The sequence below is a fragment of the Ailuropoda melanoleuca genome, chromosome 12 (assembly GCF_002007445.2).
Source record: "Ailuropoda melanoleuca isolate Jingjing chromosome 12, ASM200744v2, whole genome shotgun sequence".
Lineage (NCBI taxonomy): Eukaryota > Metazoa > Chordata > Mammalia > Carnivora > Ursidae > Ailuropoda > Ailuropoda melanoleuca.
In genome coordinates, this window is record NC_048229.1 from 6016828 (window position 1) to 6037123 (window position 20296).

The 20296-nt window shown below is 42.8% G+C and overlaps 1 protein-coding gene across 11 annotated transcripts in view; it reads left to right on the top strand.

Annotated features, from left to right (window-relative positions):
• The window catches only part of MPHOSPH9 (M-phase phosphoprotein 9), a 59414-nt gene extending 41441 nt beyond the window's left edge, over positions 1 to 17973 (top strand). For 9 of the 11 annotated variants that reach the window (XM_019800821.2, XM_034639268.1, XM_034639265.1 and 6 more), the window contains 8 exons: positions 5082 to 5216; positions 6072 to 6247; positions 7266 to 7412; positions 8961 to 9081; positions 10212 to 10315; positions 11055 to 11302; positions 11609 to 11677; positions 15095 to 17973. In XM_019800821.2, the coding sequence (XP_019656380.2) occupies positions 5082 to 5216; positions 6072 to 6247; positions 7266 to 7412; positions 8961 to 9081; positions 10212 to 10315; positions 11055 to 11302; positions 11609 to 11677; positions 15095 to 15196 (1102 nt within the window). In that variant the 3' untranslated portion in view covers positions 15197 to 17973. Of the gene's footprint in view, positions 1 to 5081; positions 5217 to 6071; positions 6248 to 7265; positions 7413 to 8960; positions 9082 to 10211; positions 10316 to 11054; positions 11303 to 11608; positions 11678 to 15094 lie in introns of those variants that run through there. The other 2 variants (XM_034639270.1, XM_034639266.1) reach the window with 2 other exon arrangements.
• Positions 17974 to 20296: the final 2323 nt, after the last annotated feature.

Here is a 20296-nt window from a genome sequence, read left to right on the forward strand (position 1 = left end):
TTTCTTTCTTTCTTTCTTTCTTTCTTTCTTTCTTTCTTTCTTTCCTTCCTTCCTTCCTTCCTTCCTTCCTTCCTTCCTTCCTTCTTTCTTTCTTTTTCTTCCTTCCTTCCTTCCTTCCTTCCTTCCTTCTTCTCTTCTCTCTTTTCTTTTCTTTTCTTTTCTTTTCTTTTCTTTTCTTTTCTTTTCTTTTCTTTTCTTTTTTCTTCTTTCTCTCGTGTGTGCACCCAAATGGGGTGGGACGGGCAGAGGGAGAGAGAGAGAATGTTAAGGAGGCTCCATGCTCAGTGCAGAGCCCAATGTGGGGCTCAGTCTCATGACCCTGATATCATGATCTGAGCTGAAATCAGGAGTCGGATGCTTAACCGACTGAGCTATCCAGGCACCCCTGATTTCTATTTTTTAATGCACCTGCCATGAGGAGAAGATGTAGAGGAAAAGTAGAAGCAGACACACTAATTAGGCGATTATAGTGTTAGGAGAGATGGTGTTCACTGGGTGGTGGCCATAGAAATGGGTGGTGGCCATAGAAATGGACAGAAGAGAAGAGTCTGAGACAGATTCCAGAGGTAGAATCCACAGAACATGGTTAAGAATGAGATGACAAGATAAGAAGGGGAGGTGTCTGATAACACCTTGGTTTCTGTCTTGAGCAAGTCAGGGTGCCATATATTGAACTAGGGAAGAAAGGGGAAGAGAAGACCATGGGGTAAGGATCAGAATTTCCATTTCGAATATTTTAGTTTGAGATTCATACGAATTCCAAGTGGGAATCAAGCAGATGGTTATAAATTTACATATGGAGCTCAGAAATAAGGTCTGAGGCTGGAATTACAAATTTTAGAATTATCATTCTGTAGCACTTGACTCTGGGATAGATGATGGGTGTGTGGTGGGAGGTTGATGTAGGATGAAGCTCTGAGGAGCCCCGATGTCTTGATGTCGGGGGCAGAAGGAGTTGGCACAAGAACCCGAGAAGGAGCTGCCAGGGCACTCGGAGGATCCCTAAAGTGGCCAGCGTTGTGGATGATGCTGAGAGAGAAAGGGAGGGGACTGGTGACCCCTAGGTGCGCTGGCCAGGCCTTGATGGCCTGGAGAGTGGTTTGCGTGGAGGGATGGATGTGAACATCTGTTGGGAGTGTTGTGTAGAATGAGTGAAAGCAGCCCATATGTCTAACAGCTGGAACGTTAATACACTGTGATATATTTATGCTTGGTGCCACGTAGTGCGATGGTGCACACATTAGATCAGGGATTGGCAAGCACAGCCCCAGCCCAAGTCCAGCCAGCCTCTCATGTTTGTAGGGTCTGTGAGCAAAGAGTGGTTTTTATGTTGTTAAACGTTTGGAAAAAAATCAAAGAATAATATTTCATATGGGTGAAAATTATATGAAATTCAAATTTCAATGTCCGTAAATAAAGTTTATTCATTTACTTATTGTCTGGCTGCTTTGCGTTACAGTGGCGAATTTGAGTACTTTGCAACAGAGACCATCTGGCCCGTAAAACCTGTTTATTAAAATAAAACAAAAAACCTATGTATTATCTGACTCTTTATAGGAAAAATTTGCCAACCACTTAAGTTGATCATTAATGTAGTTTAATCTTTTTTTTTTTTAAGATTTATTTATTTATTTGAGAGAGAGAGAGAGCACAAGTGGGAGAGGGAGAGGGAGAGAGAATCTCAAGCCAACTTCACGCTGAGCGCAGAGCCCATTGTGCTGAGCGCGGAGCCCAGTGCCAGGCTTGATCTCACAACCATGAGATCACAACCTGAGCTGAAGCCAAGAGTTGGACACTTAACTGACTGTGCCGCCCAGACGCCCCTAACATGGTTTAATCTTAAGAACATAATTTGAAACAATAAAAAAACAGTTGCAGAAGTAGTAGGACACTATTTATATTGACTTAAGCATTTAGAACGTATCTTACAGGTTCATACAGAAGTAATAAAAGTATAATGACATGTATGGAATGCTGAGTACAAATTGAGTGGAAGTGGTAGCTGACCACTTACACTAGGGTTATGATATAGGAGGAATGATGCTGCGCAGGTACACAGGGCATGTGGGTTGTATCTGTAGTGTTGTACTGTTTAACGGAAATAGAGCAAACAAGGTTCATAAGCAGACGGTTGGTGCGTGAGTATAATCTGTATGTCTGGGCGTGCTTGAAATATTTTATATTTTAAGTGAACAGGAACCAATAAGGGATTAGTATCCAGGATATAAAGAACTATAAATCAATAAGAAAAATTTTCGGGGGTGCCCGGGTGGCTCAGTTGTTAGGTGTCTGCCTTTGGCTCGGGGCGTGATCCCGGGGTCCTGGGATTGAGCCCCACATCGGGCTCTTCCACTGGAGGCCTGCTTCTTCCTCTCCCACTCCCCCTGCTTGTGTTCCCTCTCTCGCTGGCTGTCTCTCTCGCTCTGTCAAATAAATAAATAAAATCTTTAAAAAAAAATAAATCAATAAATCAATAAGAAAATTTTCAATAGAAAAATGATAAAAGAATATGAACAAATGATTCACAGAAAAAGAAACCTCTAAATGGCTGATAAAATTGAAAAGGTGTTCACTTTACTAGTAATCAGAAAAATGCAAATTAAAACAAGCATTAGATACCACTCATACCATCAGTCAGGCCAGGCCAGACTCCAGCTCTAATTATTGTAAAATTTGGCAAAGATGTGAAGCAATAGGAACTCTCAAACTACTGGTTGGACTGAAAATCGATAAGCTCATCTGGAGCATGATTTGGTAATATCCAGTAAGACTGAAGATGTGTGCGCCCCAAATTCCACAGTTCTGGTTTTGGATATTTACCTCAGAGCAATTCCTACACATGTGCATGGTAGCATTGTTGAAAGGTGATGCATTAGAAACTGAAACAGCGACCAGCAGGAGAAAGGATCAGTAAGGCGTGTCATGTTTGTACTGCGGGTAAATGATTAAAATGATGCACCTGTCTGTGTTAACATGGAAAAATCTGAAACATGTTGAGTAGAAACAGCAGCATTAAAAGGACGTGTGCATTATGTGGACATAATTTAAAAAATACGAACGACCATATGTACAGAATCTTCTGTCTTACCATTGAAGACAAATACGGTAAGATGTTAGCATTTGTTAAAACCAAGTACAGGTGGGACGCCTGGATGGCTCAGTCAGTTAAGCGTCTGATTCGGCTCAGGTCATGATCCTGGGGTCCTGGGATTGAGCCCCACATCACGCTCCCTGGTTAGCGGGGAGTCTGCTTCTCCCTCTCCCCCTGAACCTCCCCACTTGTGCTCTCTCTTTCAAATAAATAAAATAAAATTAAATTAAATTAAAAAAAACAACTAAGTACAGTTGAGTGCTTGCAGTAGTCTTTGTAATTTTCTAAGAATGTTTGGAATGTTTCTTAATTTAAAAATTGAGGGGAAGATGGAAGGGAGTGACTGGGAGTTGAAATGAAAATGAGGAGGGATGTCCTAAGAATTTTGGCTATGGAAGGGAGCAGAGAGAGGAAGACACCTCTTGTCTCCTGGTTTCTTTTTTCCCTCCCAAGTGTGATTCGAGGTTATCAGCTGATGGGCAGAGCTGGGTGAGAGGTTTGAGGAGAGTGGAGACGGTGTAAGTGAGTCTTGTTGGAGAACTGGAGCTCGTTGATTACAGAAAGGCATGTTGTCAGCCAGTGTTGGGTGTCCACTGAGATGGTGATAGTGAGTCTGTGATGCTCGCCCAGGCTGCACAGTTGGGTGGCTTGCTTCCAGCAAAGCCCAAATGTTAGGACTGTAGACACTCAGGAGTGAGACCACCATGTTCCTCCAGGCTTAGGTCTCTGCTGCTAGTCGGGGATGATAGAAGGTGAGTGCGAAAAGGGGGTCAAGGCAGTGAGTAACTGTGCACCCTGGAGTAGATAGAGGGGAACTGGTAAAGCTAGGGGAGGAATTGATAAGTAGGAAATAGTGAGGCAGGGATCACAGTGGAGTCCCAGTGCCTTGGTGATACTTGAGCACCTTAGCCAGAAGAATCTTTGGAGTTGTGATGTCTTAAGGGGATGTGTTCTCTGATGATGATGAAGCCCAGTGAGTCCAGTGAGTATTCTCCAATGAGGGGTCGTGGCGAGTGAGCAGGACTCGAGTCCAGTCCTTGGAGAGAGGTCCAGGACAGCTCCTCCCTGTGGACACTGAAGTAGGAGGACAGGAGCAGGTGTGGAGAAGGGGAGAGCAGTTCTAAAGTCTAGCAAAGGGCCAGTTAATGCATGATGTGTGAGCCTCAGTTGGGCACGGTTCCCATACGATGGGGGAAGGACTAGCCTACAGCCGCACTCCTCAATACTGTAGTGCCAGTCACCGTGTGCGGCTGTTACATGTAATTAAAATTAAATAACATTTAAAAATTGATTCTTCATTTCACTAGCCGTGATTCAAGTATTCAGTAGCAGTGGTGACTAGTGGCTACTGTACTGGGCTGTGCAGATAGAGGATGTTTCTTTTTTCACAGAAAATTCTCCTGGGCAGTGGTGGTCTGGGAGGAGCGAGAAGGGCACTCTCACTGCACCTCCTTGGCCTGAGCTAAGGGTTGGCTGTGAAGCATAGGAAGTGTGCTAGGAAGGTAGTTGGGGGTGTTTGGAGCTGTGTAGACAGGAGGATACCTTGACTTAAGATGCAGAAATATTTCAAAGTAACAGAAACCTAAAATAACAGTTCGGTTGGATCTGAAAACCATAAAATAGAATTCGTGTATCTAAAATAAGGTTGTTTCGGGGCGCCTGGGTGGCACAGCGGTTGAGCGTCTGCCTTCGGCTCAGGGCGTGATCCCGGCGTTCTGGGATCGAGCCCCACATCAGGCTCTTCTGCTATGAGCCTGCTTCTTCCTCTCCCACTCCCCCTGCTTGTGTTCCCTCTCTCGCTGGCTGTCTCTATCTCTGTCGAATAAATAAATAAATCTTTTTAAAAAATAAATAAATAAATAAAAATAAGGTTGTTTCATGCAGTTTTAGAATTACTGTACAAATGTGTACGTAGGTCGTTTTCTGTACGTGTTCAGTCTGAACTGAAACACGAACCTGTCACGCCTCAGATCGTCTCTCCCTGTCCTAGCACATTGGCCACCTCCGACGTCAGCAGGCGCAAGTGGCTGATACCAGGAGCAGAGTATTCGATCTTTACCGGCCAGCCTTTGGACACCCAGGATAATAGAATGGATAACCACCTGGTGGAAACCTGTGCTTCCGGGTAAGGTGGCTGTGTCAAAGGTCATATTTAGGATTGGTTACGGTTTCATAGATTTCAGTTGCCTTTAGATGTTCAGGAGAGTATAAAGAGCCTTCTCTTTGTGGCTTCCATGTCTTACTTTTGAGGACCAGATTTTTATTTTACTTTGAAAAGCTAATGGGTTTAGGATACTTTATGATCAAAGGCTGTGCAGAGCGTCTCCCATGCTGTGTTCCTTCACAGTGGTGTGAACAGACTCTTGGTTAGGGTAAGGTGCCGATCCTCTCACCTTCTGGACAGCCCACACAACCATATTACTCCAGAGCACCATAAAAATATAATACTCCTGTATGTGCCAGGATGTGAAGAGGATTGGGAAGCATTGGTCTATTACATGCAGGTACAATTTTAGTTTATTTGCATTGTAAAGCATACGTACTCACTGTGGAGTGTATTGTTAGCTCTCATGTTAATCCCCCTGACAATACCAGTGACCTCTGTCTTAGCTCAGCCTGCTATATAAATGACCGTAGACTGGGCAGCTTAAACAAGAAACACTTTTTCCTGCTGTTCTGGAGGCTGAGAGTCTGAGATTGGGGTGCCCGCACAGTTGGGTTCTTGGTGAGGGCCCTCTTCCTGGTTACACGGTCTTTCCTTGGTGAATGTGTGCAGAGAGATCTTGTATCTCTTCTTTTTAGAAGGGCACTTATGCCATCACAGGGTCCCGCCCTCACGATCTCATCTAAATCTTATCACCTCCCCAAGGCCGATGTCTTAACACCATCTGCTGAGGATTGGGGCTTCAACAGACAAGTTTTCTTGGGGGACAGGAATATTCAGTTCCTAGCACTGCATGTCTTCCAATTATTATTTAAGGTACCATTCTCCTCCGGAAAAGGATTCTTCATCTGGAAGTTCACCAAGAAGCTTATTGATAAAAAAACAAAGAGAGACTTCAGATACACCAATCGTGAAAGCTTTAAAAGAACTTGATGAAGGAAAAGTATTTAAAAATTGGGGCACACAGACAGAGAAAGAGGACACCTCAAATAGTAAGCATTTTTCCCTTGTTTACTATAGATAATAGATACCTTCTCCTTCACCCCCATTATATCACCTTCCTTAAATCCCCTAGCTCATAATTTATCACAGTCATGGCATAACTTGCACCTTTTATACAAAGCAGACTGCATGTTACATTCTTTTTTTTTTTTTTTAAAGATTTTATTTATTTATTTGACAGAGATAGAGNGGGCTCGATCCCATAACACCGGGATCACGCCCTGAGCCGAAGGCAGACGCTTAACCGCTGTGCCACCCAGGCGCCCCTGCATGTTACATTCTGATTAGTAAAGTTTTATGCAACATTCTTAAAGATATTTGGAAAATTTCTACATCAGTTTGTCATTGGAAAGTTAGGATAGGCATTTGATATTCATAAAGTGAGATGTAATGTTTTTTACTCTCCCTTTCTTGGTTACTGAGCATCTCCCAGTAGGACAAGAAGTATCCTTTTCTTTTGTTTTTTTCTTTTTTTCAATTTTTTTAATGTTTTATTTTTAAGTCGTCTCTACACCCAACGTGTGGGGCTCAAACTCACAACCCCGAGATCAAGAGTCACATGCTCATCCAACTGAGCGAGGCGGGTGTCCCAAAAAGTATCTTTAACACCGTTTTTCTCACAAGGTCAACAGTACTTGCATCTCCTTGTACTCACTCCAGGGCTCACCTGATGGGGCCTGTGATGACATTGTTCACATCTTGGGCACTGCATCTCCAAAGCAGCATCTCCTAGTAAATAAATTAGTCACTTGCTCTCTAAAAATAATCTCTCTTGAAAAATCACCTTGAATGGCAGTTGTAAACAGGGAGCCAGAATGAATTCATTATGAACTCCCACATTTTTCCTCATCAAGCATTTTTTAATCCTTATAATGTGTATTTGCAAATAATCATTCTAACCTGGAGAGTGAGAATTGCTTGCTTGGCGTCCTCTTCTGTTAATAAAGGCAGCGAACCAAAGCTAGGTTAGTTTTGTTTGCTTACTTTTTAACAATTTGTCTGTTACAGAATTAGCGAATCCTCGGCAAACTGAAATGTCAGTCAGTGCAAGTCGGTCCCCAGAGAAATGTGCCCAGCAAAGACAGAAGAGATTTAACTCTGCTTCACAGAGATCGTCATCCTTACCACCTTCAACTCGTAAATCAAGTACTCCAAGTAAGAGTTAAACGTGTATGTCTACCAGGCTCAAAACATGGCATCCGAGCTGTGCACACATACCTGGTGTTTTCCGGTTTCCCTTATGTTCTCTAGCACCTACTAGAGTACTCTGAGCACAGGGTCCTTAAATAGGATGTTACTCAATGGTATCACCTGACTGCACAGATATACTATATATGAAGAAATATGCATGGTACATTCAAATGAGATATTTGTGTGTGTCCAGCAAATTTCTTTTTGCAACTCATACCGTTTCACAGTTTTTCAGAGCGTCGACAACTATCTAATTAAACATTAGTTCAAACAAATTAATTTAAGCTAGCCTGGAAAAGATGCTTCTTTTCATATAGTTACCTCCAGTTGCTTTAGTCAATTACAGTGATGGTTTTAAAGGTTAAGCATTGGATTTCTGTTTTCTCGATTTCCATTTTCAGAACAGCTAGGGATATTTGTGTGTCCCTGTGTGACAGTGCGCGCGCTGGTGTTTGTGTGTCCCTGTGTGACAGGAGTGCACGCTGGTGTTTGTGTGCCCCTGTGTGACAGGAGTGCACACTGGTGTTTGTGTGTCCCTGTGTGACAGGAGTGCACACTGGTGTTTGTGTGTCCCTGTGTGACAGGAGTGCACGCTGGTGTTTGTGTGTCCCTGTGTGATAGGAGTGCACACTGGTGTTTGTGTGTCCCTGTGTGACAGGAGTGCACACTGGTGTTTGGTGTCCCTGTGTGACAGGAGTGCATGCTGGTGTTTGGTGTCCCTGTGTGACAGGAGTGCACACTGGTGTTTGTGTGTCCCTGTGTGACAGGAGCATGCACTGATGTTTGGTGTCCCTGTGTGACAGGAGTGCATGCTGGTGTTTGGTGTCCCTGTGTGACAGTGCATACTGGTGTTTCTGTGTTCCTGTGTGACAGGAGTGCGCACGCTGGTGTTTGGTGTCCCTGTGTGATAGGAGTGCACGCTGGTGTTTGTGTGTCCCTGTGTGACAGGAGTGGGCGCTGGTGTTTGGTGTCCCTGTGTGACAGTGCGTGCTAGTGTTTGTGTGTCCCTGTGTGACAGGAGCGCGCGCTGATGTTTGGTGTCCCTGTGTGACAGGAGTGCACACGCTGGTGTTTGGTGTCCCTGTGTGACAGGAGTGTGCACTGGTATTTGTGTGTCTCTGTGTGACAGGTGTGCGCACTGGTGTTTGTGTGTCCCTGTGTGACAGGAACGCGCTCTCGTGTTTGTCCATGTGTGACAGGAGTGCGAGGTGGTCCACTGGTGTTTCCGTCTTATTTCCAGTCGACTTATAAAATCCTGAAAAACCAGTTTTGAGTCGAGTGCTGACACTGCAGTCTGATACACTAAAATGTTGACAGTGGTTCCCTCTAGGTGTTAGGATTATGAATTATTTTTATTTTGTATGCTCTTATTTATCTTTCAAAAAGTTTTATAATGAAATTGTATTCCATTAAAGTTAGAAAAAAGTACTGAAAAAGGAAGTATGTTCTGCCACTATAATATATGTATTATATAGAAGGAAAAGAATATTTCCTCTTCATTTTCTTCTGTAGCAAAAAGAGAGATTATGTTAACACCAGTGACTGTGGCTTATAGTCCAAAGCGATCCCCTAAAGAAAATTTGTCCCCAGGATTTAGTCATCTGCTGAGCAAAAATGAAAGCAGTCCAACTCGGTAAGTTCTCTAAAATAGTAGAATAAAATATTTTATTATTGATTTTTTTTTAAAGTGTCAGCTTTATGCCTGTAGCTATCACTAATTTTTCAGTTGCCAGTGGGAACCCTGTGGATTTAAATCTTTTAAATGAATGTCATATTAAAAATAAAAAAGTACTGTAATCCATGAAAACAGTTTCATGTAATTCATGAAAACTATGGAAATTGGCTATTACTGAATCAGAATCCCTTCCAGCTTTTGGATATAGAATCCCTTCCAGCTTCAGAATCCCTTCCAGCTTTTGGATATAGAATCCCTTCCAGCTTTTGGATATAGAATGCCTCAGAATCCCTTCCAGCTTTTGGATATAGAATGATAATTCTTTGTTTTCCTGAAAAGGTTTATGATACAGGGCAATTTTTGAGCCATTTATACAAGAAAGTGGGCTGTCCTGGTATGGCCCTGGCAATACACGTAAGTTTCCCTGGGTGTCTGAGACAGTTGTCCTCTCCCTGAAGTGTGGTCAGCAGTGTGTGCTCCTGTGGGGAGCCATGGACGCCTATGATGTAAGAACTGGTGACCTGGCTGCATCAGGCTCTTGAGAAATCCCTTAAGCACATTGAACCTCAGTTTCCTCTCCTATAAAACAGGGATAATAATACCTGCCCTCCATATATTTATAAGGTTTTTAAAAAGATTGAAGGAGGTAATGTATGGGTAAATGCTTTAAGTCTCTAATATATAAATATAATTTTGTGTTAGAAAATATAAATTAAATTTCAGTTTTAGAAAATTATATGGGGGCACCTGGGTGGCATAGCGGTTAAGCGTCTGCCTTCGGCTCAGGGCGTGATCCCGGCGTTATGGGATCGAGCCCCACATCGGGCTCCTCCTATGAGCCTGCTNCCTGCTTCTTCCTCTCCCACTCCCCCTGCTTGTGTTCCCTCTCTCGCTGGCTGTCTCTATCTCTGTCGAATAAATAAATAAAATCTTTAAAAAAAAAAAAAAAGAAAATTATATGACCAGCTTTCTTTTTTAAAAATATACGTGAATATGTGAGTTAACTGGATGCCAGCTCATCTTTCTAGTGGAGATAGGGAAAATCAGTTAACATTTTTTTCTCACAAGTAACTTGCTTCATTCAATAGATTTGATATACTTTTGGATGATTTAGATACTGTTCCTGTGTCTGCATTACAACGTACCAATCCAAGAAAACAACTCCAGTTTCTTCCTCTAGATGATTCAGAAGGTATCTTTTCCTAAAAAATTATTAGTTATGGTTTTAGTCCTTCATTTTGTGAATTTCTGGTATCTTTTCAAGGTCCTAATTAGTATAATATCCTGCACTTAAATAATTTTTCTGTGCAAGGGCCTCTGAGAATAAGCATTTGTGATGCTCATATTATGTGTCAGTGCTGTAATCCTCCTTGAAAAGTTGGGAAACTGAGGTACAGGCAATGTTAATGCTTACTTACCAGAGCCATACTGTTCAGTTTTTCTCTTTACTTTTACGTTCTGTAATTTCTGTGCAACTTAGGCATTGATGATTTTTTTCCCTTTTTTCTCATTTACCTTTTAAGTTTGGAATAAAGTTACAGGATAATACATGTGAGTCATTGGGCAGACCCCGTAAGATGCTAGCTCTGCACTGCTGCTGTGGGTTTCTGTCCACTAAATGTGTGTTTAGTGTTTTTTTTTTTTTTTTTTTTGCTTTAAGTTTACTTAAAGCTCTTTTAAGCTTACAGAAAGTTTATATACCTTCACTTGGGGAAGTTCTACAGATTGTCAAACCAAGAGCAAAACTTTTAGAATTCTGTGGAAAGAAAGCACTGAATAAATACGATTGACTCTTGCGTCTCTTTTCATTACGTTTTTTGGTGTGTGGTAGCCCTTTCCAGAAAGTGAAGTTAGATAACATATATAGTTATGTATATGATCGATCAGGAAAATTGATAAGAAATAAAAGAAATTTCTTTTCTCTCTGACAGAAAAAAAATATTCAGAAACAGCCACCGACATCCATGCTAATCATAGCTCTTCTCCCGAACTGTTGCCAAATGGAGTGAAGAAAGTGTCTGTGAGATCAGCCTGGGAGAAGAATAAATCAGTTAGCTATGAACAGTGTAAGCCCGCGTCAGTAGCACCACATGGTAATGATTTTGAGTACACAGCAAAAATTAGGACCCTAGCTGAAACGGAACGGTTTTTTGACGAACTTACAAAAGAAAAAGACCAGGTAAAAACAAACAAAAACTTAAAAAAAAAAATCTTTTTCTGAACTTCATGCCTATGTGTGAGGAATAGTCAGAAGGGAATTACGGAGTCAGAGCATGCCAGGAAGTTATTGTGGCTGGCCCACCAGAGCTGCGCTGGGAACGTGTTTGAGCGGAGCTGTCCTTGCTGAGCAGGACAGAGGGAACTTAGTGGAGGCAAGGCAGACGAGGAAGTACTAGGCCAAAGCCTGTCCTTTCCATTCTGTTACGTCCCTGCCATTCATCAGAATTCTTCTGTTTTTATTTGAATTTTTTTTGTGTGTTAACAGATTGAGGCAGCACTAAGTAGAATGCCTTCTACTGGAGGACGAATCACTTTGCAGACAAGATTAAACCAGGTGAAACGTCTTAGCTTGAGTCTGTGTTAGAGGCGTGCTGGCTGGTGCTCTATTAATACAAGATGATGTGTTAGGCCTCCTGAAGCAACTGGGCCAAACTTTTAGCCTTTTAGGAAGTGTTTGGTGATGATAGTATATTTTAGAACTGCATGCTGGCTTTCGGGAGTAAAAAGTGATTTTTCCTTTATACTTCATGAAAAAGATGTTCATGCCATGATGCAAATATGCCTTTGAACAGATTTTACATTAAATTAATCCTCTCACATTAAATGTTCCTTTCTGTGGTTTTTTCCCCCCCATCTCTAATTTATTTCTCAGCCCCTTTCCATTTAGTAAATATGTAAAACAGTTGTGCTTTGCAACCGGAATAGCTGTAGAGGTTAAAAAGAGAGGGATGGGGGCGCCCGAGGGGCTCAGTCAGTTGAGTGGCTGCCTTCAGCTCCGGCTGTGATCTCAGGGTGCTGGGATCTAGCCCTGTATCTGGGTCCTTGCTCAGCGGGGAGCCTGCTTCTCCCTCTCCCTCTGCTCCTTCCCTGGCTCTTGCTCGAGCTCTCTCTCAAATAAATAAATAAAATCTTAAAAAAGAGAGAGATGTGATTCCATTATTGAGCAGGAGATGGTGCAGCTGAAGCGGCTCCTGTGCAGTTCTTTTAGCTGCTTTCCAGAGAGAATTAAAATGCATGAAACCATGGGACATTTAAAATCTGCTTTTTTTGTAACATTTTAAGCATAACGACAAGGATAGGTCTCTTATATAACTGCATGTTTTGGCTTTTCAGTGCTTTAACTTCAGGAAAAATTCATTTTCAGATTGATGATACCAGAAGGAAAAAAAAAAAAGCCAGGAAAACAGCAGAGGTCTTTCCTTGGGCCTGTAGGCCTCACTTCTCCTTTAGTAAGACTTTAAGTCTCTTACTGTTTTTGTTGTTCCGAAAGTCTTTACTTAATAATTTATAAGACTCAACACATGAAACTCTCCTTCCTTATTGGGAAGGCAGAAGGAAAACTTGTGTTACTCGGATTCTAAATTTATCTGAAACACTTGTTTAATATATTTTTATATAATGATTGCAAGCTTTTAAAATAACTTAAAAGGGAGTAGATCCTGTTCATACATATCAAAGCTGTTTCGTCCAGTAAGGAGACCAGTAACAGCAAAAGGGACTGAAGATGCTTATGTATGATTCATAAGTGAAAAAAGTAAAATTGGGCAAAAGATGAAAAATATTCAGCCTCACCAATGAGTAAAAAACTTTTGAACACATTTGAACAAAAACATCATTTTTAAAAAAGATTGTATTCATTTGAGAGAGAGAGTGTGTGTGTGCGCGCGCGCGCGCACAAGTTGGGGGAGGGGCAGAGGAACGGAGAAGCAGGCTCCCAGAGGAGCAGGGAGCCCAATGTGGGGCTCGATCCCAGGGCCATGGGATCATGACCTGAGCGGAAGGCAGACGCTTAACCAGGCAGACGCTTAACCAGCTGAGCCACCCAGGTGCCCCAAAGCATCTTTTTTTTTTTTTAAGATTTATTTATTTATTTTAGAAAGCATGCATGCACTAGTCAGGGGAGGGGCCAGAGGGAGAGACTCTCAAGCAGATACTCCCCACTGAGCGCGGACACTGACCTGGGTCAGTCTCATGACCCATGAGATCATGACCTGAGCTGAAACCAAGAGCCAGACGCTCAACCAAATAAACCACCCAGGCGCCCCCAAAGCATCATTAAAAAAACAAAACACCGTACATAGGCAGGTATTTAAACACACACACACACAGAGAACAAAACAGTGCCCAGGATGTAGAAGGGGATATTCTCATACACGTCAGGTGGAGGTAGACGTTGTCACAAGCTCTAGGAAATACAGTGTGACCTCTAGCTGAAGCTTTAGAACTTTGCATTGCTTCGGACCTAGCATTTTTACTTCTGGGAATGATTCCCAAGGCAGTACTTACAGATGTGTGCAAAGAAATCTTTTGAAGACTATATATTGCAGGGGCGCCTGGGTGGCTCAGTCATTAGGCATCTGCCTTCAGCTCAGGGCATGATCCCAGGGTTCTGGGATCGAGCCCCACATTAGGCTCCTCTGCTATGAGCCTGCTTCTTCCTCTCCCACTCCCCCTGCTGTGTTCCCTCTCTCGCTGGCTGTCTCTCTCTGTGTCAAATAAATGAATAATAATCTTTAAAAAGGGGCGCCTGGGTAGCACAGTTGTTAAGCGTCTGCCTTCGGCTCAGGGCGTGATCCCAGCGTTCTGGGATCGAGCCCCGCATCAGGCTCCTCCGCTGGAAGCCTGCTTCTTCCTCTCCCACTCCCCCTGCTGTGTTCCCTCTCTCGCTGGCTGTCTCTATCTCCGTCAAATGAATAAATAAAATCTTAAAAAAAAATGATAGTGTAGAAAGGTATTTCGTAACAAAAGTTCAGTTGCAAAAATGTTTTGAAGTAGAGAATTTGATTCTGTTTTTGTTTTTCTTCTTAATGATGTGGATATCTACAGAAAAAACCCAGGAAAGAGGCACTGGTTATTTTTACTCTTCTGTCTTCTAAATATTTTATTGTGAACTTGTGATCCTTTTTTTAATTTTATTTTAAAATATTTTAAAGACTTTATGTATTTGATAGAGAGAGCATGAGCCAGGGGAGGGGCAGAGAGGGAGGAAGAAGCAGACTCCCTGCTGTGCAGGGAGCCCAACTTGGGCTCCATCCAGGGACCCCAGGATCATGACCTGAGCCGAAGGCAGATGCTTCACCCACTAAGCCACCTAGGCTCTCCTCATGTGATCCTTTTAGAATTAAAGTTGTTAAAGAGGAATTTTTAAGTTTTATTTGAGGATACCGTTGGAGTTAATACTGAATAAAGTATCTAAAATGATAAATTTATATTCCAGGCACTATTTATTTAACAATAGTACTGCTTATTTAAAAATAGCAGTTGTTACATTGATTCTTTGTGAAATCTCTTGTTTCTTGGAAAAGACTCCTCCAGCGTGTTCCCTCCTTTGTAACTTAGAAATTCTTGTCAGAGGACAGTTGTTTGACACACGCCTAAGTGGGATAAGGCACCGATCCGTGTCTTCCAGTGAAGTGTGTGAAGTACCTTTGGGCTCCTCTCGCTCTGTCCTCAGTCCAGCACAGTCTGAGAACCACCGGTCACGACGCTGTCAGTTCTGTAGCTCTCGCTGAGGTTTCCACACCCTCCAAGCAGCACAGGGCCTGAGGCTGTGTCAAGGGGCCGGAGGTGCAGTATTTGTTTTGAATGGTTGAAACACTGAATCAGTTGTTTAAAGAAATAATGTAAATAGGATGATTTGTGTAAAAAACACCACAACTCTGTAATTTGAATGTTTATACCCGCTCCTTTGCTAAGAAAAAGGGACTTGATGTAGAATTCTAACGAAACTTTTCCTGTTATTTTCCCTTAGGAAGCCTTGGAAGATCGTTTGGAAAGGATTAACCGAGAACTGGGCTCAGTTCGAATGACATTAAAGAAATTTCATGTTTTGCGCACCTCTGCAAATCTCTGAGATTTGTAGCCATTAAATTTTGAGACGTTTTTGTTTGCACTAACGTATAATTATGCACTCAGAAAAGGCAAACTATTTTGTACTGTTTATAAGCCTTCAAATAGTAGTTTTACAATCATGCTATTCTTTACACTTGCTGTTTTATACTTCAAATGGCCACATATTTTCAAGATATTTTTGTTATGCTCAGGAATCTCTTGTATATTTTACTATTTAAAAAGTGTTATTTTTAAATAGTATAAGTCTCCAGTTTATATCAATAGTAAGGAAATGTAAACAGGGAGGCAGCTTGTTTCTAAACAAATAGTGTTATCCTTTTACAGTTAACTTTGCACACTAATTTTATATACTTGTTCTACATTGTGAATATGATTTTTTTTAAATAAATGCTTAAGAATAGCTTCCATAATAATAGACTAATACATGCTGAATGCAAAAAAAGAAAAATGCAGCATACCTTGGATTTTAGTTGTGTTGAGATTTTTTTCCCTTAATGGTAAGGCAGTTCCTGTTAGGAACATGTCTTAGAGTGAATATTAGAATAGTAATAATGGATATATTGGAAATAATGGAATATCAGAAAGCTTTGGAAACTGTGAATAACTCATTTTGTTTCCCTTGAACTTTATTGTCTCCAAGGAAAGAAAAATGAAAGTTGTAATTCTCTAATGTTGTCATATATGTAGTACTTTTCAGAAAACGGTAAGCAGTTGGGGAGCTGTAGCTTTCTACCCAGCATTCTGAGTGGAACTGTGTCCCTCCTGTGGCCATAAGTTGGTGGATGAAGCTTTGATGAAAGACAGGCCACCCCCCAGTGAGGTTGTAAGAGCAGCCCTGGTTTCCTCCGTGTATGAGGCTTCAGCTGTCAGTCACCATGCAGATGTTTTTAACCCCGCTGCCCCCTTCCACCCCTGCCAAAAAATCCTCTTGCCATAGCAGGTGCTGTAAGAACGTAAGATTAGAGCATCCTCCCCTGCTTGTTCACTGATAGGGGATGTGTGCAGATGGACCATTGGGCCTCTCCTTTGGCCTTGCTGGAGGGCTCCTGCTCACGGCCTTGGCAGTGGGATGTGGGCAGGAGGCTGTGCTCTGATCAGCGGCACTAGCAGGTATATGTTCTTTTTTTTTTTTTTTAAAGATTTTATTTATTTATTCAACAGAGAGAGAGATAGCCATTGAGAGAGGGAACACAAGCAGGGGGAGTGGGAGAGGAAGAAGCAGGCTCACAGCAGAGGAGCCTGATGCGGGGCTCGATCCCATAACGCCGGGATCACACCCTGAGCCGAAGGCAGACGCTTAACCGCTATGCCACCCAGGAGCCCCGCAGGTATATGTTCTGACTGCTGGGCAAGTCCGGGTGGCTCCACGGCCCACTTTTCGGGTGGCTGGTCGGAATCCAGTGCCCACACATTCATGTACGTGTTCATAAATGGACTCATTCCAAACTTTCAAAATTGATTCCCACTGATAATGCTCAGGTTTTAAAGTTTGGCTTTCTGTTGAGCTTTTTCTTCCTATGTGACTCTTAGTAGCTCGTAGTTAAAATGAGCCAAGCCAACCATCACTCCACTTGGGTCTACGAATGCCTTTGAGCAGGGATCTCAAACTATCTTTGAGCACCCTTCACCAAAGCTTACCTGGCTGATCTCCAGCCCTGATGCCCCAGTGGTGCTCCCTTCTCAGCTTTGCGGGGTGGGGGTGGGGGTCCTCCATAGGGAGGGGCCATCTGACACCTGCCTCTCCTGTTCCTATCCATGAATTGAACCTTTGCTCCCAACTCCTGCCACCAGTTGAAGACCTTGGGCTAATCACAATTATTCATCAACAGAATAAGTGCCTTTATTCATAGTATTTTCTTCTAGCCTTTTTTTTTTTTTAAGTCAGCTAGTTATAGTAAGGCATAAGCTAGTTTTAATCAAGCTCCAGTACAGCTGTGTCAAGGCCTAGTAAAGGGATTGACTTTACTGATGGTATTCCCTTTGTGTTCCTATATGTGACATTAAAATCTAGCTTGAAAATTATTAGGATATTCATTGTTCCCTCCTTTTTCACGATGTCCACTACCTTCTCAAGAATAGGAAATTGCCATTTCAGAAGAGATAGTTTTATCTTGTGAAGGAGTTACCTTCTTAGTAGTCTCTATTGGCTTATTCCAAGAAAGATCTGAAACCCCATCAAAACCTCTTCTGTGCCTCTCAGAAAACAACGTGCTTTGATTCTTGAAACGTATCATAGATTGGAAGTATCAGTCACTTAAACATTTAAAAAACCTTGTTCTTCATAGCTGTGAAGAGGAGAACCAAGGAAGATCCTTTCAGCCATCTTTCCCATTTTTTGTGCTTAATTTACAAACACAGAACGTTCTACTTAAAAACAACTCAACCCCAAAGGTTTGCAATGTTAGAAAGTAGCCAGTGTCCCTGGGAGGTGAACTACTTGGTTCCCGGCTGGGGCTGAGCAGCTGGGGAGGAACACCTGAGTGCACCTTCCACTTCTGGGAAGTGCCTTGTGGAGGTGGCTAAGGGCAGAGCTGCTGGGCTGGGGAGGGAGAGCCAGGCGGACCTGGGTCACCAGGCTCAGGCCTGCCGGCTTCAGCTGCAAGAGATAAGATGAAGCGATAAGAGGCTTCCTTCCATTTTAAAGGAGATTATGTAAAGTACCTAGTGCTTAGTAACTTTTCAACAGAAGTACACGTTTCAGATTCAATCTGGGTTAATTAGGCGTTTGAAGTAGTGATTCAGTACTTTTTAAATAGGAAAGTAATTTAAGTCAGCAATTGACTTAAAAATTACCTTGGGTTGGTTGATGTTTCTGTTAGGTGGTCTTAAGGCGATCTCTCCACCTTTTTGCAAAAAAAGTGAGATTTCTTGGAGTTCAAATGCTCTTTTGGCGTGAGGTGTTTTTTTGTTTTGTCTTTTAAGTGTTAAAACTGGTAACCTGTTGAGGAGAAGTTCAGAAGCATCTAATATAGGTGATTTGGGGGTTATTTGATATAGGCTATTTTCCTTAAAAAAAAGAAAAAGTGTTGGCAGTGTAACCAAAACAATCACTTCTCTGAATGTTGCATCATTAGACCTCCACGGAGGTGGCCTGTCAGGTAGGACTGCAGGAAGGCCGGGCCTGCACTGGGCATCAGAAGAGCCGCATGAAGATGAGGATTGTTTTTAGAGTTTGACAAACAACCAAACACGTGTTCCCCTTATTCACTCCGAAAACCCAGGTGCTTTGCTGAATGCTATTTAAATTTGAATTCTGCACTTACTTATGTAGTAAAATTAGACATTTTGTGATTTTAATTTTTATTTCAAAAGCAGTTTTCATTGAATTTTAATGTGCCACGTGTGCTGCGAGTCTTTAAGAAGCTTTAAAAAATAAGTGCATACCTAGCGCCCTTTAAGAATCATACAGGTAAATTATGTTTACCCGTCATGAGAGTGTGTGGTCATGAGATGTACAGGTCTGATTAAACCAATTATATCACACACATTCTGCAGGAGATAATTTTTTGCCAAGAGTTCTGCGGCAGTTTGAAAATATATTAAACTACACCAGTATTCTTAGGACCTGTGTTACATAGCTTTCTCCTTCTGATTTATGTTTTATTTCGATAGATGCCTCTCAAATAGGAGGAATCAAGCCATAAATTTGCATTTGCTGGACATGATACACCATGTCATCGCCGTGACTACAGACTTCAAAGATAATTGTTTTAGTCACAATTGCACTGTAACAGTGACCAATATAATGTGAAACACTTGCTTCCTCCAGTGCTGCTGATGCTTAGGCAAAGACAAGTGCTTGCCGCAGTTGTTTTTAAATCTAGGCAAGTATCGGAGTCATGGAGTTGTAAGCTCTGAGAGCAGGGACCATCATGTCTTCATTCTTGCACACAGGCACTCAATAAATATTTGTGGATGTGAACTGCCTTGTGATAGTAGTGTATTTATTCCTACCAGGTAACTGTGGGATCTGCTTTTTGATGAGGTTAAGGCCTCCAACGTTTGAGTGCAATCATGGCAAGGTTACAATGGTATCATCCAGGGGCTCGGTTTGGGGTGGTAGACAGGCAAGAGCCTCACTCTGGAGATCCCTGTATGCTCCGAAAACCCTTCTTAGTGGGACTTAAGGCACCTCTTGCTGGAGGGAAGAATGTGAGGGTTTCCTATTTGTTGGGCCACCTTCACTGGTCTCAGAGTGATCGCCCTAAGATCACAAGACAGGTATTTTGAGAGTTGTGTACCTTCTCTGGTTCTGACAGTCACCACAGGGATGAGCAGCTCTGGTGGTTTTGCTCTCTCGGACTTTATTGGAACAGTCTGGGACTGCTTTAATTTTAGCCCTTGCCCTTCCAGGGGAAAACGCTTTCACGCACAGAAGGTGATACTTGGTGATAGGTAAGCTAGGTTTTAGTTGTGCCCCGTTTAATTCCATTACTTCAGATCTTGGCAAATAAGGCCATTCCTGCTCAATCTAAATACACAGTTCACCACCTGTTTTAAATTTCACCCAGCACCCCCTCGGTCGTCTTGTTCGCGACTGGAGAGTCCAGTCGGGAGGGAACATCAAGATGAAGCTACTTCTGATTCTTTTCCAGTTCCTTGTCGGGGACTAGGGCTTCACGCCTCCCTTCTGGCTGTTACTACTCCCGCTACTTCTGATGACCGAGGGGCATTTTCATCTTTTTAGCCCTTTTGGCCCAGAGCGAACGTACTCGGTAGCGGGGCAAGAACTCACTGGCAGCTGCAAACCCGGTACAAGTATCCGGCATCTAGGTTTGGGCCTCATGAAGTCCTATGCAGTTCATTTCCCTAGATTCGTCCTCTTACTGCTTAACTTCGTTTTTAAGAAAGCCACTTCAGAGTGACAATTGCCGCAAGCCTACTCGTCCCCTTCCGCAAGTGCACTTGGCTCCTCGAGTACAGTTACAAGGCTGGCGGGGTTCGGGGAGCCAGTAGCCCCCCCACCCCGAGCGAGGAAGCGAGCCCAGGCCGCGGTGGGGAGACAGCGAGTCGGCCCGAAGTTTGCCGGTGTCTTCCGGCGGAGCCCAGCCCTCGGGGCGGGCGGGGGCGGCCCCTCGCCGGGACTCGCCGCCGCTCCCCG